Source organism: Malaclemys terrapin, chromosome 5, assembly GCF_027887155.1.
Source record: "Malaclemys terrapin pileata isolate rMalTer1 chromosome 5, rMalTer1.hap1, whole genome shotgun sequence".
Classification (NCBI taxonomy): Eukaryota; Metazoa; Chordata; order Testudines; family Emydidae; genus Malaclemys; species Malaclemys terrapin.
In genome coordinates, this window is record NC_071509.1 from 846,263 (window position 1) to 864,034 (window position 17,772).

The 17,772-nt window shown below is 62.1% G+C and overlaps 1 protein-coding gene across 5 annotated transcripts; it reads left to right on the top strand.

Moving 5' to 3' along the window:
- Window positions 1–1,169: 1,169 nt before the first annotated feature.
- DQX1 (DEAQ-box RNA dependent ATPase 1) lies at window positions 1,170–17,079 on the top strand. Of its 5 annotated transcripts, none has more exons than XM_054030570.1 (12): window positions 1,170–1,258; window positions 2,565–2,896; window positions 4,786–4,979; window positions 5,716–6,091; window positions 6,281–6,526; window positions 13,403–13,502; window positions 14,020–14,178; window positions 14,688–14,879; window positions 15,153–15,278; window positions 15,639–15,829; window positions 16,005–16,195; window positions 16,472–17,079. In XM_054030570.1, exons 2-12 carry the CDS (start codon window positions 2,600–2,602, stop codon window positions 16,659–16,661), a joined length of 2,262 nt encoding a protein of 753 aa, XP_053886545.1. In that variant the 5' UTR covers window positions 1,170–1,258; window positions 2,565–2,599; the 3' UTR covers window positions 16,662–17,079. The 5 variants fall into 5 exon arrangements, with proteins under 5 accessions (XP_053886545.1, XP_053886543.1, XP_053886546.1 ...); XM_054030568.1 differs by lacking the exon at window positions 1,170–1,258 and adding an exon at window positions 1,363–1,511; XM_054030571.1 differs by lacking the exon at window positions 1,170–1,258 and adding an exon at window positions 1,560–1,700.
- Window positions 17,080–17,772: the final 693 nt, after the last annotated feature.

Below are 17,772 nucleotides of genomic sequence, written 5' to 3' on the forward strand. Positions count from 1 at the left end.
GGGGGCTGGGGGGGGCGCTGGGCGGGGCTGGGCGGGGCTGGGCAGGGCTGGTTGGGCACGGGGGGGGGCGCTGGGCTGGGCGGGGCTGGGCACGGGGGGGGCGCTGGGCGGGGGGCTGGGCACGGGGAGGGGGGCTGGGGGGGGCGCTGGGCTGGGCGGGGCTGGGCACGGGGGGGCGCTGGGCGGGGGGTGGGGGGCTGGGGGGGGCGCTGGGCGGGGGGCTGGGCACGGGGGGGGGCTGGGCGGGGCTGGGCACGGGGGGGGCGCTGGGCGGGGAGGGGGGCTGGGGGGGGGCGCTGGGCGGGGCTGGGCAGGGCTGGTTGGGCACGGGGGGGGGCGCTGGGCTGGGCGGGGCTGGGCACGGGGGGGGCGCTGGGCGGGGAGGGGGGCTGGGGGGGGCGCTGGGCGGGGCTGGGCGGGGCTGGGCACGGGGGGGGCGCTGGGCGGGGAGGGGGGCTGGGGGGGGCGCTGGGCGGGGCTGGGCGGGGCTGGGCACGGGGGGGGCGCTGGGCGGGGGGTGGGGGGCTGGGCACGGGGAGGGGGGCTGGGGGGGGCGCTGGGCTGGGCGGGGCTGGGCACGGGGGGGGCGCTGGGCGGGGGGTGGGCGGGGCTGGGCAGGGCTGGTTGGGCACGGGGGGGGGCGCTGGGCTGGGCGGGGCTGGGCACGGGGGGGGCGCTGGGCGGGGAGGGGGGCTGGGGGGGGCGCTGGGCGGGGCTGGGCGGGGCTGGGCACGGGGGGGGCGCTGGGCGGGGAGGGGGGCTGGGGGGGGCGCTGGGCGGGGCTGGGCACGGGGGGGGCGCTGGGCGGGGGGTGGGGGGCTGGGGGGGGCGCTGGGCTGGGCGGGGCTGGGCACGGGGGGGGCGCTGGGCGGGGGGTGGGGGGCTGGGGGGGGCGCTGGGCTGGGCGGGGCTGGGCACGGGGGGGGCGCTGGGCGGGGGGTGGGGGGCTGGGCGGGGAGGGGGGCTGGGGGGGGGGCTGGGCGGGGCTGGGCACGGGGGGGGCGCTGGGCGGGGAGGGGGGCTGGGGGGGGCGCTGGGCGGGGCTGGGCAGGGCTGGTTGGGCACGGGGGGGGGCGCTGGGCTGGGCGGGGCTGGGCACGGGGGGGGCGCTGGGCGGGGCGGGGCCCGGCTGACAGCGGAGCCGGGGGCGGGGCGGAAGCCACTCGGGCCCCATCTGATTGGCTGCCATGGCGTGGCACGTGACTCGTGCTTGGCGTCCCGTGACACCCTCCGGGGCGGGGCCTAGAGCCGGGTGCAGGTGAGGGGGGCGGCGGCAGGTCTCGGGGTGCGCGGCTGGGCCGGGGGCCGCTGGGGGGCGGGGCCGGGTCGGGGGCGCCACAACCAGCTGCCGCCTCCTTCCCGGGCTCCCCCGCCGCCCCCGGGGCGCAGCTGCTGCGTGGCGGGGCCGGGCACGGCGGGGTGGCGTTCACGGCTCCCGGGGGCGGGGCGGATGCCGCATCCCGTCGGACCGGTTCCCCGGACGCCTGGGTTCCGCGGGGCCGGGGCTGCGGGTCAGCGCGCGCGGGGCGGTGTCTCCTGCAGCCCCTCCCCGCGCTTGGCCGCGGCCTGGGTCCCGTTACCCCCCCGCGGGTCCCTGCCATGGGGTGGGGCCGGGGCTGGGGCTGTGTCCTGTCCCGGGGGGCGTGGAAAGTGTCCGGGCCCCGGCTGCCTTGGCCGGTCTCCAGGCTGCGCACGCCCAGGTGAGCAGGGCGGTGTGTGACACACCCACCCCCGGCGCTCCCGGCTGCTCTTCCTGGAGACCTGGGCGGTGCCCGGGCTCCCGGCCACGAACCCTGCTCCTTGGGGCGCTGGGAGTCCCGGCCCCAGAGCCTGCTGGGGGGCTGGGCACAGACCAGCTGGGGGATCGCTGATTTGCAGGTTGTTCCCTGGGATGATTCAGAGTCACTTGGCTCTCCTGGGAAACGGGGTGCAAGCAAACGCCCGGTGTCAGTGCGACGGGGGGGGCTGGCCGGGGAAGCCATGACTCACTCGGGGAACCGCTTGAGCTTTGACCAAAAGAATGAATGTGACCCTAGGACACGCAAACGGGCGTAGCAGCAGAGGTGACTTTCCCTCTGTATCGGGCACTGCTGGGATCCGGTGCCCTGGTCTGGTGCCCACCGCCCAGGCTGAGCGGGTCAGAGAAGAGCCGGGAATAGAAAACCTGCCTTGTAGAGAGAGAGTCGAGGGGCTCGATCTGTTCAGCGTAACACAGAAGCGGTTCAGGGGTGACTTGGTACCTGCCTGGGGAACAGACATTTAGTGATGGGCTGCTCAGTCCAGCAGAGGAAGGTCAAACACGGGGCAGTGGCCGGAAGTTGAAGTAAGAGGAATTCAGACTGGCAGTTAGGGGCACGCTGTTAAAGGTGATAGGAATTAACCACAGGAACTGTACCCGAGGACCGAGGTGGATTCTCCATCCCTGACAGTTTTTCAGTCCAGACTGGTGGGAGTGGAGCAGGGCCACTGGTCCCGGAGCAGTGGGGATGGGGTGTCTTCCCATTCTAACTAGTTTCTCCCCTAGGGCCCAGTGGCTGCTTCGACCCTGCCCTTTTCCCTTGCAGGTCCCCGGCTCCGTCTGCCCGGCAGCCTCACCGCCATGGAGGCCAGCGATGGCCTCATCTCCCCGCTGCGGGCGAATGGCTTTGGCTCCCTGCTGGATGAAGAGGAGGAGGAGGAGGAGGGGGATGGCGAAGGCTTGGCCCTGGACTGTGAGGGGGACCTGGAGGTGAACCCATACGATGGGCTGCCGTTTTCCTCCCGCTACTATGAGCTGTTGCAGCGGCGGCGAGACCTGCCTGTTTGGGCCACCAAGTACAGCTTCATGGAGCACCTGGAGAGCAGCAGCGGCATCGTCCTGGTGTCCGGGGGGCCCGGGACCGGCAAGAGCACCCAGGTGCGAGGGGGGCATGGGGAGGGCGTAGTCAGGGCAGGAGTGCCCTGCCGGAAAGAACACATACCAGGGCTTGGGAGGCAGCCGGTGCTGCAAGGAGAGGGTGGGGGGCTGCCCCTCACAGGCAGCGCGGTGCTGCAGGGAGTGGGGAGCTCCGTTGGGGGCGCTGTGCTGCTGGCTTGCCGGTGAGACACGTCCTGGGCTCCTTTGAGTACGCGGCCCCTGGTGTCCGGCGGTTCTTGTGAGGACAGGATCACAGAGCGAAAGGGCTTGGCAGCAGCTGCTGCTCGCAGTGCCTCCGTCCCGTAGTCTAGGGTGCGATGGCTACAGGTGCCGTGGGAGGGGGGCCAGTGACTCCTTATTTAACCTCTGAGGCAGGGTCCATTGTACGCCCGACTGCGGCTCCTGTCTGTTTGCGAAGCCCCCTCGGGGCAGCACGTGGGGAGGTCAGGGTGGCGGGAGGCCAGGCTCTCCGTCGGACGCCCTGGGAGTTGGCTTTCAGTTGTGCACGGCGCGGGCTGGGAATCAGCTGGGTCTGCGCTGTGAGCTGCAGGGCAAGTCGTGCCCTATGGAGTGAGCCGCTGGCGGGTGGCCAGGGACTCCCGAGGGGGGGGGGTGAGCCCGGAAGAGGGCCCCAGACACCCTGACTTGTTCTGCGATGCTGGTGCACCAAGCAGCCCAGTTGGGACCCACTTCTCTGGCTGCTATCCTGGCATTAAAGACACAGCCCTGCCCCAGACAGCGCTCTCACGCAGCAGGACAGACAGAGACGGGGGCTGGCTCGTCTGCGGAGTCCCAGGCTGCCAGTACCTGACAACCAGCAGGCTCGGTGCCAACCCTCCAAGCTGCAGAGCCTGCAGACAGCTGGGCTCCTTGGCCCTCTGCCCCTTGTGTGCGTCTCTTCCACCCCGGCAGCCTTGGCAGGGACTAGAGACACGACAGTCAGGACTTTGACCTGGGGGAGGGTTCGTTTTCAAGCAGCGTGCGTCTGTGGAGCTCTGCTCCGCTGTAGGCCCCAGCCAGGCCATGGGCCCGGAGACGGAGGCTACCTCTCCTGGTGTGTGCCCAGGGGATGCCCAGGCTTTCCAGCAGCGGAAGCTGGAGCCTGGCTGGCGTGGAGGATGGGCAGGGGGTGGCTCTGTAAGGGAGCAGGTCTCTGCCTGGGGCCAGCTGCAGCCCCCAGGAGCAGAGCTGTGCCTGCAGGCGGGTCGGGCCGAAGAGGCGCATGAGAGGCGTTTGGAGGGGCCCGGGCACTTCCCTTATCTCTGTGATTGGTATCGGCCCCGTGACTGCGCTCTCAGCTCTGAGCAGCCGGCAGTGCCCCCCGTGGAGCAGGGCAGCCCCGCTGCACCGCAGCGACTGTCACTCAAGCTCCACTGGGCTGCCCTCTCATCTGTACCCTAGATTTCTGCCCTCTGCTCTGCCCCGGGAGTCCATGGGCTGCTGCAGGGAGCAGGGGCCCCTCCAGGTTCGCAATCAGCTGCCCCTGAATCTCAGAAGACTTTGTCCTTGGCTGAGGGGCCCACAGCTGCCATGGGGGTGGCAGGGTGGAGGGGACTAGCCCCTGCTGAGCTGTCAGGAAGGGAGCCCTGGGGCTCGACTGAACTCCACATGGATGGCATAGCTAGGTGCCAGCCGCCTGCTGCCAACCTCTGTGCCCAGGAGCATGTGGGGTGCCAGGGATTGTTTATGGTGCCTGTGCCCGCCTCAGTGTCTGGGTCAGGCAGCTCTGCTGGGATCTGGCGCCCTGTCAGCCGGACGGATTGGTTCTGCCCCTGGCAGGCCGTGTGGGCACCCACAGCATGTCACACGGGTGGCTCTGGGCCGGGGGGCCAGGCCGTTGTACCCGCATGGGGTGACCTGTGCCCCTTGCCCCACTCTCCTCCTTGCAGATCCCCCAGTGGTGTGCAGAGTACGCCCTCTCCCAGCAGTTCACACATGGCCTGGTGGCCTGTAGCCAGCCCCACGGCCTGGCCGCCCTCAGCCTCTCGCTGTGCGTGGCTGACGAGATGGACCTGAACCTGGGCCACGAGGTTGGCTACTGCGTCCCCCACGAGGACTGCTGCACCCCGGAGACCCTGCTCAGGTGAGGCTGGGAGCTGCGCCCATAGGGCACTGAGACCTGCTTGTGGGACTGGGGCTGCCCCTCCCTCCCCGATCCAGGCTTCCTCTCGCTTGCTAGCCGCGCGGTGCCTGATCCGCCCCCGCTGGGCTTGTCGAGGGCTCAGCCCAGAGCCAAGGCACACGAGGGCGGAGCTGGAATCCAGGGCTAAGCAGCAGGCAGCCAGGCCACTCCACCAGCCTCCTTCCTGGGGAGAGGCGGAGGCCAGCTCTGGCCCAGGCTCCCCCATGCAGGAACCTGGCGCTCCATGCTGGGACGAGACAGACCAGAGCTGGGCTGCTAGCGGCTGGGGAGCAGGGCCGGGCTCTGCGTCTGGGCTGGAGACACCCCTCTCGGGCAGGGCGGGGTCCAGCCGGGATCCTGTTTAAGGAAGGGCTCCAGGATTGGAAGGGTGAGGAGGAGGCCGCACTGCAAGGGTCAGGCTGTGGGCATCAGGTGGGGGCTCTGTCAGTGAAGGGGTTAAGGCGGACACCTGTGCCCAGGGCTCTTTTGGGTTGGGCCTGACACCTCTCAGCTCAGAGGACAAGGACACGGTTCCCTGCTGAGAGAGGGGGAGGGGGCCCTCCCAAATCCCCTCCAAGTCTCCCTCCCCTCCCAACTCTGCCAGTGCCCCTCAATCCCAACCTGCAGCCCCTGCCGTCCCAGCTCTGGACTCCCCCTTCCCCGGGCTGCCTCTGACCCTGGTGCTTGGTGCTGACAGATTCTGCTCGGATGAGATGCTGCTGCGAGAGATGATGTCGGACCCTCTGCTGCGCCAGTACGGGGTCGTTGTGCTGGACGAGGTGCAGGAGCGCACGGTGCCCACAGACGTGCTGCTCGGGCTGCTGAAGGATGTGTTGCGCCAGCGCCCCGAGCTCAAGGTGGTGGTGGTGACAGTGCCGGCCTTGGAGGAACGGCTGCGGGCCTTCTGCGGGGACCCTCCCGTGGTGCGGGTACCCGGACCCAGCCCGCCCGGTCAGCTGGTGTACAGGGATCCTCCAGCTCGGGGCCACGTCTCGGCTGCGTGCCAGGCGGTGTTGGACATTCACCGGCACCAGGAACCCGGCGATGTGCTGCTCTTCCTGGCTAGTGAGCAGGTGGAGACTGGGGGGCTGCTGGGACCAATCTCTGGCGGGGTGCTTGCGGGAGAAGGGGAGAGGGAAAGGGGTGCTGGGACTTGCTTTGGGGGGTGGTCCTGGGGTCATGAGGAGCAGGGGGCTGCTCCCACCCCCCTTGCAGCAAAGGGGGTGTCCTGTCACTAACGGCGCCTGCTCCCCTCCCGGCAGGAGATCAGCGAGTGCTGCGAGGCCATCCGCACCGAGGCTGTGGCCCTAAACCCCGGGCTGGGGCCGCTGCTGGCCCTACCGCTGCACCCGGGGGTGGGGCGGGCAGCCCAGAAGGTCTATGAGGTGCCAGAGCAATGCAGCAGGCCCCAGGGCCGGCGTGTGATCGTCACCCACTGGCTCGCGGATTCATCCTTCTCCCTGGGGACTGTGCGCTACGTCATCGACACGGGGCTGGAGCTGCGCAGCGTGAGTACGGAGCGGGGTGCCTGGCTCAGCCTGGCCCAGGGCAGGCGTGGCCCTGCTCAAAGCCAGCTCTGCACTACTGCTTGGGCAGCACTTCCCCTCCCGCCAACGTCCACGTGAAAATAAGTAGGGCCCTACCAAATTCAGGGTCCATTTTGGTCAATTTCATGGTCATAGGATTTTTAAAATGGTAAATTTCATGATTTCAGCTATTTAAATCATGGTGTTGTAATAGCAGGGGTCCTGATCCATAAAGGAGGTGTGTGTGGTGGGGGGAAGGGTCGCAAGGTTATTATAACAGGTTTCAGAGGGGGCAGCCGTGTTAATCTGTATCAGCAAAAACAACGAGGAGTCCTTGTGGCACCTTCGAGACTAACACATGTATTTGGGCAGAAGCTTTCGTGGGCTAGAACCCACTTCATCAGACGCATGGAGTGAAAAATACAGTAAGCAGAATATATATTATAGCACATGAAAAGATGGGAGTTGCCTTACAAGTGGGGGGGTCAGTGCTAACGAGCCAATTCAATTAAGGTGGAAGTGGCCTATTCTCAAAAGTTGACAAGAAGGGGTGAATATCAAGGGAAGGAAAGTTTGTTAGTCTCTGAGGTTATTGTAGTGAGGCGTGTGGTACTTGCTACCCTTACTTCTGCACTGCTGAACAGAGCTGGGCAGCTGGAGAGCGGCGGCTGTTGGCTGGGAGCCCAGCTCTGAAGGCAGAGCCGCTGCCAGCACCAGTGCAGAAGTGAGGGTAGCCTGGTGTGGTATTGCCACTCTTACCTCTCTGCTGCTACTGGTGGGGTGCAGCCTTAGTGCCTTCAGAGCTGGGCGCCCGGCCAACAGCCACCGCTCTCCAGCCGCCCAGCTCTGAAGGCAGCACAGAAGTGAAGGGTTGGCCATACCATGACCCCCCCCGCCCTGAAATAACCTTGTGACCCCCCTGCAACTCCCTTTTGTGTCAGGACCCCCAATTTGAGAAACGCTGGTCTCCCCTGTGAAATCCCTATAGTATAGGGTTAAAGCACACAAAAGACCAGATTTCACTTCCCATGACACGTTTTTCATGGCCGAGAATTTCGTAGGCCCTACACACAAGCCCCGCTCCTTCCCTTCAGTCAGTATCCTGTCGCTTGGCCCTGAAAGGCTGGGAGCTTGTATTAACGGTGGGATGAGGCAGCGCCGGGCCCCTGCCTGTTGCACAGGAGAGCAGCCTGTGCAGCAGCTGTCGACAGACGCACAACCACCGCCAGACTGGGTCAGACCAAAGGTCCATCCAGCCCAGTGTCCTGCCTACTGACAGAGGCCAGTGCCAGGTGCCTCAGAGGGAATGAACAGAACAGGGAATCATCAAGTGATCCAGCCCCTGTCGCCCATTCCCAGAGCCTAGGGTTTTGTCGCTGACCATCTTGCCTAATAGCCATTGATGGATCCATCCTCCATGAACTTCTCTCATTCTTTTAGAACACAGTTACAGTTTTGGCCTTCAACATCCTCTGGCAAGGAGTTCCACAGGTTCACTGTGCGCTGTATGAAGAAATACTTCCTTTTGTGTGTGTTAAACTTGCTGACCCCTAGTTCTTGTGTTAGAGAAGAAGTAAATAACACTTCCTTATTAACTTTCTCCACACTAATCATGATTTTATAGACCTCGGTCATATCCCCCCTTAGTCGTCTCTTTTCCAAGCTGAAAAATCCCAGTCTTATTAATCTCTCCTCATATGGAAGTTGTTCCATACCCCTAATCATTTGTGTTGCCCTTTTTTTAACCTTTTCCAATTCCAATATATCTTTTTAGAGATGGGGCAACCAGATCTGCACGCAGTATTCAAGATGTGGGCATACCATGGATTTATAGAGGCCATATGATATTTTCTGTCGTCTTACCTATCCCTTAATGATTCCCAACATTCTGTTCGCTTTTTTGACTGCCACTGCACATGGAGTGGATGTTTTCAGAGAAGTATCCATGACTCCAAGATCTTTCTTGAGTGGTAACAGCTAATTTATATGTATAGTTGGGATTATGTTGTCCAGTGTGCATTAATTTGCATATATCGACATTCAATTTCATCTGCCATTTTGTTGCCCAGTCACCCAGTTCTGAGAGATCCTTTTGTAGCTCTTCGCAGTCTGCTTTGGACTTAACTATCTTGAGTAGTTTTGTATCATCTGCACATTTTGCCAACTCACTGTTTACCCCTTTCTCCAGATCATTTGTGAATATGCTGAACACAATTTATTCCTACCCTTTGTTTCCTATCTTTTAACCACTTACCAATCCATGAGAGGACCTTCCCTCTTATCCCATGGCAGCTTACTTTGTTTAAGAGCCTTTGGTGAGGGACCGTGTGTCACGGAGTCACCAGGGCGATGCTCTGGAACTATTCCATATGAAGCCAGCTAGGAGTCTGCGGGAGCCTCCCCTCTGTGAGCAGACTGTCTCCAGGGCAAGAAGTCTATACAGCTTCGACCTTCCTGGGTCTGACCTTAGAGCATTCAGCATCCCCTTCCACACCGTGCGCTTCCCGCAGCGAGTCCGCCCGGGCGGGGCTCCTGGGGCAACCAGAGGGCCCTGCACCCCAACTCTGCAGTCAGACATGACTCTCAGCCAGCGTAAAACAGAAGTTTATTAGTCGACAGGAACTCAGAGGAGGGCAGAACTTCTTAGCACAGACATCAGTGACTTTCAGCCAAGTCCCTCTTGGGGGGAGGGGAGCCCATAGCCAGGGCTCTGTCTCCTCCCCCCCCCCCCCGCGCGCCCCAAGCCAGCCGAGACTCACTCCCTTCCAGCTGCCTGGCCCCTGCCCTGCCCGTTGCTCCTCCTCCAGCCTTTGTCTCCCTTCCCGGGCCAAGAGTCACCTGCTCGCATCCCCCTCTTGGGTCTCAGGTTATGAAGGGGCGGCCATAGCATCCCTGCAGGCAGCTGGAACAGCCCCCGCAAAAGTCACACCCCCTTATTCCCACCACCTAGACATTGGTGCAATACAGAGGGAAACTGAGGCACACACAGCATTCGTGCAAAACAGTAAGACTTACATAAACCATAACAAGGGAAAATCCCCACTTCGTCACCTGGTCAAAGGCTTTTTGAAAGTCTAAGTACACTATATCCACTGGATCCCCCTTGTCCACATGGTGGTTGACCCCTCAAAGAATTTTAGTAGACTGGTGAGGAACAATTTCCCTTTACAAAAGGTTTCAGGGGGTAGCTGTGTTAGTCTGTATCAGCAAAAACAACGAGCAATGTCAGCAAACCCCCTTGCCCATTCTGTCCACGTATCTATTCAAGGGACACCATCATGGGACCCAACCACACCAGCCACGCCATCAGGGGCTTGTTCACCTGCACATCTACCAATGTTATACATGCCATCATGTGCCAGCAATGCCCCTCTGCCCTGTACATTGGCCAAACCGGAGAGTCCCTCCGCAAAAGAATAAATGGACACAAATCAGACATCAAGAATTGTAACATTCAAAAACCAGTCGGAGAACACTTCAATCTCCCTGGTCACTCAGTAACAGACTTAAAAGTGGCAATTCTTCAACAATGAAACTTCAAAAACAGACTTCAATGAGAAACTGCAGAACTGGAATTAATTTGCAAACTTGACACCATCAAATTAGGCCTGAATAAAGACTGGGAGTGGCTGGGTCACTACAAAACATAATTTTCCCTCTGATAATCACCTTCTTGTCAACTGTTGGGAATGGGCCACATCCACCCTAATTGAATTGGCCTTGTTAGCACTGGCCCCTCACTTGGTAAGGCAACTCCCATCTTTTCATGTGCTGTATATTTATACCCGCCTACTGTATTTTTCACTCCATGCATCTGATGAAGTGGGTTCTAGCCCATGAAAGTTTATGCCCAAATAAATTTGTTAGTCTCTAAGGTGCCATGAGGACTCTTCCTTGTTTTTCCTTTACAAAAGCTATGTTGACTCTTCCCCAACATACTGTGTTCATCTGTGTGTCTGATAATTCTGTTCTTTACTATAGTTTCAACCAGTTTGCCTGGTACTGAATTTAGGCTTATTGGCCTGTAATTGCCAGGATCACTTCTTCTGCCTTTTTCAAAAATTGGCATCACGTTAGCTATCCTCCAGTCATCTGGTACAGAAGCTGATTTAAGCAATAGGTTACAAACTACAGTTAGTAGTTCTGCAATTTCATCTTTGAGTTTCTCCCAACCTCTTGGGTGATACCATCTGGCCCTGGTGACTTATTACTGTTTAGTTTATCAATTTGTTCCAGAACCTCCTCTAATGATACCGCAATCTGGGACAGTTCCTCAGATTTGTCATCTAAAAAGAATGGCTCAGGTTTGGGAATCTTCCTCACATCCTCATCCATGAAAGCTGAAGAAAAGAATTCATTTAGTTTCTCTACAATGGCCTTATCTTCCTTGAGTGTTTCTTTAGCACCTCAATCATTCAGTGGCCCCACTGGTGGTTTGGCAGCCTTCCTGCTTCTGACATTCTTAAAAAAATCTTTGCTGTTAATTTTTTGTCTCTCTCGCTAGTTGCTCTTCACTATTTATTTATTGATTTATGTATGGGTTGCCTAGTGACACTTTTAGGCTGTCATAACTTATGTTGCTCAAGGGTGTGAATAAACCACTCCCTGAGTGACGTAAGTCACCCCTACCTAGCGCTGTCCGCACCAGTGCTCATGGAGGTGGGTGAGCTTCTCCTGCCAACGTCGCTATCGCTGCTCGCGGGGCTGTCATAGCTACGCTGACAGGAGAGCTCCCTCCTATCCGCTTAGAGCGGCTACGTTCGTGAGTTTACAGCAGCGCAGTGTAGCCGTAGCCTTACGCTTGACATGCCCGAGTTCATGCTCCTTTCTGTTCTCCACAGGGATTTAACCTGTGAAAGGATGCCCGTTTGCCTCTAGCCACCTCTTACTCTGTGGCATTTTTTTGGTCCTCTTACTATTTTTGTTGTTTATACATTTAATTTGAGCCTCTATTATAGTGTTTAAAATAGTTTCCATGCAGCTTGCAGGCGTTTCACTCTTGTGACTGTGCCTTTTTATTTCCATTTAACTAGCCTCCTCCTGTTTGTGCCGTTCCCCTTTTTTGAAATTAAATGTCACTGCGGTGAGTTTCTCTGGTATTTTCCCTCCTACACAGATGCTAAATTGATTTTGTTTTGGTCACTATTAGTGAGCAGTTCAGCTAGATTCACTTCTTGGACCAGATCCTGTGCACTGCTTAGGACTAAATCAGGAATTCTCTCCCCTTGAGGGTTCCAGGACTAGCAGCTCCAAGAAACAGTCATTTGCGTCTAGAAACTTTCTCTACGTCCTGAGGTGACATGTATCCAGTTAATATGGAGAGAGTTGAAATCCACCTTTGTGTTTTCGACCTGTGTGTAACCTCTCTACTCACCCCGAGCATTTCACGATGGCCTGGTCAGGCAGTCGGTAGTACATCCCTCCTGCTGCGTTCTTATTGGTCAAGCAGGGGATTTCTAGCCACAGAGATTCTATGGGACAGTTGGATTCATTTAAGATTTGTACTCTATTTGACTCTTTGCTTTCTGTCACGTAGAGTGCCCCTCCCCCACCTCTCATTTGTACCCCGGTGTTACCTGCCCCACTGATTATCCCCATTTCTCCAACTTTCCGCGAGGCCTGTTCCATCCGTGTCCTCATGTAATCCCAGGCACTCGGCTTCCCCAGCTCAGCAGTCACGTCTCTGGCCATTCTGTCTAAGCACCGTATTCGGTCACAGTCCTTCATGTGTTTCACTAAATGGGACTCTTGCGTTTGACTGGTCCTCCCGAGCGCCTACCTGTATTTTACCGATTTGTCCTGTCCTCTGTACTCGGATCTAAAATCCCCCGCTAATGAACTCACCCCTACGGGATGCCTCTGTCCGAGCCGTGTCCTCCGCACCTGTCGCCTTTCCCCAGCTGTTAGTTTCAAAAATCCCCTGTGACCTTTTCAATGTGACATGCCAGAAGTCTGGGTCCGGTTTGGTTGAGGTGGAGCCCATCCCCCCCGTGTTGGCCCCTCCTTCCCCAAAGGTTCCCCAATTTCTAATGAACCTGAACCTTATTGTCTTAGCCATGCAGTTCTGCCTGTCTAGCTGGCCCTGTGTGTGGAACTGGGAGCATCTCAGAGAACGCTACTGTGGAGGTCCTGGACGTCAGTCTCTTACCTAGCAGCCTAAATTTGGCCTCCAGGACCTCTCCCCTACCCTTCCCCATGTACCACGACCACCAGCTCCTCCCCAGCACCACACAGACATCTGTCTGGATGTCTCTTCTGAACTGCAGCCTTTGCACCTCGAGAGAAAAGGCCCCATATCCCAGTACCCTGCCCCGCGGCTGGATTGGAGCCGGCATTCCCTAGAGAGGAAAGGCCCATGTCCCATTCCCTTGAGCCAGCCGGCCCCGCCCTGGGGCTGGCTCGGATAGGGTTCCCAACCCTCCAGGTTTGGCCTGGCGTCTCCCGGAATCGGCATCGACCTCCCAGTGACCATTGAAAGCAACCCGGGAGATTTTAATAGGCTGTTTTAAGAGACTGACGTCATGTTGGGGTTGGTAACCCTGGGGTCGGAGCCAGTGCCCCCTAGAGTCCCATTTACTCCTGCTCTGACCAGCCTGGGGGCCCGGTTGCGGTCCCAGAAATCTCCCTAGGGTGGCTGGCCTGACGTGGACCTCTGCTGGCGAGATGTAGTACTGCAGCTTTGCAGAGCAAACCCTTCCAAGCAGCCAGGAGGACCCACGGCAGGCTGGGGGCGGGGGCTGATTTCTGTGTCTGGTGGGGAATGGGGAACACAAGTCTAGTGCCGGCTGGTGAGCAGAGCCCATGGCTGGCCCGGGAGCATCAGGCCGGCCTGCCCCTCAAAGCGCCTTGTCCCCGCAGGTTTACAATCCCCGGATCCGCGCAGAGTCCCAGGTGCTGCGGCCTATCAGCCAGAGCCAGGCGGAGTCACGGAGGCAGCGGGCCGCAGGCAGCCCCCCAGGTGAGTGCCCGGGCCGCAGGCAGCCCCCCCCCCGTCAGGTGAGTGCCCAAGCCCGGGCCGCAGGCAGCCCCCCAGGTGAGCGCCCGGGCCGCAGGCAGCCCCCCCCCCCCAGGTGAGCGCCCGGGCCGCAGGCAGCCCCCCCCCCCAGGTGAGCGCCCGGGCCGCAGGCAGCCCCCCCCCCCAGGTGAGCGCCCAAGCCCGGGCCGCAGGCAGCCCCCCCCCCAGGTGAGCGCCCAAGCCCGGGCCGCAGGCAGCCCCCCCCCCCCCAGGTGAGCGTCCGGGCCACAGGCAGCCCGTGTTAGGGACGCGCTGGGAGCTGTCAAAGCCGTGGGGCTGGCAGTGCCGGGCTGGGGGACCAGCCTGGGCGTCTGGGGGGCTAGCTTGCTGGCCGGCTGGGCTGTAGCTTTGGCTCCAGTCTGCTGCCACTCCGCCCCCACAGTGCCTCTTCCCCAATGCCAACCCCCCCCTCAGTCCTGCTCGCGCCCCGCCCCCATGGCAGCTCCCCTTCATCTGGCAGGCACCTGTCTGCGCCTCTACTCCGAAGCCTTCTACGAGCAGCTCCTCCCGGCCGCCCCCGCCCCCCACGTGAGCGAGGCCAACCTGAGCCGGCTGGTCCTGTTGCTCAAGAGACTCGACATCGCTGACATGGGCCAGTGCGACTTCCTCGACCGGCCAGGTACAGCCCGGGGCTGCGGGTCGGGAGTGAGGGGCGTCTGCGGGACGGTGGGGGATGGGAGGGAAACATGGGGCTGCTCTGGGTGACCCATTAACAATCGCGGGGGTTAAATGGCCTGTTAACGAGATTCCCAGCTGGCCCCACGCCACAGACACTGAGCTGGGAGGGGCTGGACGTGGGCAGGAAACTGCAAGGGGAAACTTGGCCTGGGGACCCCCAGCTCGGCCGTGGGCAGGAGCAGTTGGCGGGCTGGGGCTGAGATCTGGCAGCAGGAGAGACAGCCATGCACAGGGGGAGGGCCAGAGCATCCAGGGGAACCCCACCCTCCGGCCACCCCTCCATCCCAGAAGGATGGTCCCCTCCGGGAGGGGAGGGGAGGGAGCTGGCAGGCCTGGCGTGGGGGAGGGGGATGAGTCCTGTGCGAAGGGAGTTTGGCACAATGGGGGGGGCCCTGGGGGGACTCTGGCATTGGGGCTGTGGCATTGGCACCTTCCCTGCCCCCCAACCAGCCCCCGAGTCGCTGATGCAGGCCCTGGAGGACCTGGATTACCTGGCCGCGCTGGATGATGATGGGAACCTCTCGGAAGTGGGGATCATCATGTCGGAGTTCCCCCTGGACCCCCAGCTGGCCAAGGCACTCATCGCCTCCTGCGAGTTCGACTGCGTCCACGAGATGCTCACTATGGCCGCCATGCTCACGGGTAGGGGGCCAGGCGCGGGCACCGCGTCCCCTGCGAGAGGGAGCAGCACCAGGGCTCCGAGTCGGGCCTGGCCGTGCTGCTGTCTCCTTCCTTTCTATGGGTGAGAGGTTCTCAGCGCTGCGGGGAGCCGGGCTGCAGGCCGCACAGCCTCCTGGGGATCCAGGGGGTGGGTGGGTCTCTGCCACCCCCAGCCATGCTGGGGACTGTGGGGGCAGCCGCAGGGAGAGCCCAGCCGGGCACTCGAATAACTCTTTCCTGCCTGCTTCTCCCCAGCCTCGCCCTGCTTTGTGACCCCGGTGGCGCGCTCCGAGGAGGCTGCGGCCGTGCGCCGGCAGGCCCTGCTGCACCCCGATGGGGACCACTTCACCCTCATCAATGTCTTCAATGCCTTCCAGCAGCGTGAGTGCCGCTCTGCGTGCGGGTGGGGGGGGATCTCCCCAGCATCTGCCGCTGCCCGCGTCCTGGCATCACCCAGCACTTGCACCGGCTGGCCGTACCCCACGCCCTGGCACCACTGTGCTGGGGCCCCGCCCTGGCAGGGCGACAAGCTGCTCCGGGGGCAGGTTGCAGTTCCAGAGGATACGGGCATTCAATAGGTCTGGTCTCCGCTGTCCCGAGCCGCAAGTGGTGGGGGCGTCCCTGCAGGGCTGGGCTTGGCAGACGGGGGCAAGGGAGATGGTGTGGCCCTGGGGAGAGGACGGGGGCAAGTGCCCAATGCAGGGAGGGGCCGGGCCCCCAGCTGACTCCCCTCTCCCGCAGACGAGCTGGATGAGAGCTGGTGCCGGCAGCACGGGGTGAGCGGTGCGGGGCTGCAGCTGGCGGGCGTCGTGCGGGCCGAGCTACTGGAGGTGATGCAGCGAATCGAGCTGCCCGTCTCTCCCCCCGCCTTCGGCACGGACGACAACGTGCTCAACCTCAAGAGGGCGCTTATCTCTGGCTACTTCCTCAAGGTGGGGGAGCCCCCAGAACGAGGGGCCTTGTGGCGCAAGGGGAGGGTGCTGCCCTGGGTCCCTGGGAGGTCCCTACGTGTGTGCAGGGTGGGGAGAGAAGAGGGGGTGGGGGCACTGCGCAGGCTGCCATAGGCCCCGCTTTGTCTGTCCCCACTGACCCCTCTGCTCCCCGCAGGTGGCCCGGGACATCGACGGCTCCGGGAACTACCTGATGCTGACGCACAAGCATGTGGCCCACCTGCCCCCCCACTGCTGCTACGTGGTTCGGAGACCCCTGCCACGCCCACCCCCCTGGGTCCTGTACCACGAGTTCACCATCTCGCAGGACAACTGTCTCAGCGTGGTCTCTGAGATCCAGCCCCAGATGTAAGGGTGGGGGGATGCTGGGGGAGGGAGGGGAGCGGAGACCCCCAGCGGGGGAATGGCTGGGGAGGGGGGAGAGCCCCTAGCCTCGTTGCTGGCTGGCTGCAGGGCAGGCCCTGGAGATGCTGGCAGGGTAACACCTGGCCCGGGGCAGGGCCTGGTGCCTTCTCTGTGCCCCTCCAGCCTGGTCCCTGGGTGCTGCCCCCTCCTGCCTGCCCGGGCCCTGGTGCGAGGGCCCGGCCTGGCGCTGCCCGGCACTGATCTGCTCTCTCCTCGCAGGCTGGTAGAGCTGGCACCCCAGTACTACCTGAGTAACCTGCCGCCCAGCGAGAGCCGCGACCTGCTCATGGAGCTGAGGGAGAAGGTGCTGGGGGCTGCGGAGCCACTGGGCCGGCTGGAGCCAGCGCTGGACGGAGCAGGGGGTGTGGAGGGGGAGGACAAGGACAAGGATGTGTGTGCACTCCAGTGAGTGGGAGCGGGGGCTGGCTGGCCTCCCCTCTTGTGACAATGGGGGGTACAGGGAACCCCAGGAGGGGGCGCGGGGTCCTTCCCCCTCGGCCGTGCTGCCACGCCAGTCCCCTATGCTGCTGTACCTGTGGGGTGCTCCGGTGGGGCTCCTAGACCTCCCAGCTCATGGTGCAGGGGGGGCTGCCCCCCGCCTTCTCTCTGAGCCGCCTCACCCAGGTGCCACCGGCTGCTCTCAGGACCCCCTCCTGCCTGCTGGTGTGTTACCAGGGGCCTGCTCTGCCATGGGGCACAGCCTCTCTGCCCCACAGACCTTACGGTCCCACACACTCCATGGTGTGGAGCCAGGCACCACACGTGGGCCGGGGAGCAGGGGGAGCCAGCCCATGGCCTGACTGTATAAAGCTTTTTCTTTGTTCGCAGCCTTGTGTCCGTTGCTCCGAGCCGGGGGTGTTCAGCAGAGGGGGCCGTGGGGCTCAGTGCCTGCCCCTGAGCTGTGTCCCCTTCCTGGCAGCATGCCCAGCCGGCTACCTCTGCAGGCCCTGGGCCTCGTCCCCAGCGTGCTGGGGGTGCAGCCTTTCCCACCGGTGTGGGTCCAGGCCTGCCAGGTCAGGGCCAGCCCCATGCCCTGCTGGCCACTCATCCAGGTGCTGTACCCGCTCCTCAGAGCTGGGAGCCTGGGGCCCAGCTCCCCTCCCCACCCCTGGAACCACTCCTGCCCCCTCAGCCTGCCCTGTAATGTAAATACATCCACCCCCAGGACCCTCCACTGAGCCTGTTGCTTTCCCTTGGCCTGCTCCAGCCCCCTTCACATCGCTCTTCATGGCCTGAGAATTACACGGCTCCTTACAGAATACCGGCCCCTGCCTCAGCTCCCCTGACCTCCTGCCGCAGCTCCCTTCACTGGACAAGGGTAGACGCGTGAGAGCGAAAACAGCAGTGTGCCCTTCATAACCCTCAGCCCTGGGGCTCCCTGCTCAGCCGGGCGAGGGGAGCACATGCCCACCCCTAACCCTCCAGCCGGGCTCTCGTCCAGCAGCAATACAGTGCCAGGGCTTCAGCCTGGGCTCCCCTCTAGCGTTAGCCCCGGTCCCCTCACCCCTGGGGCTCCAGGC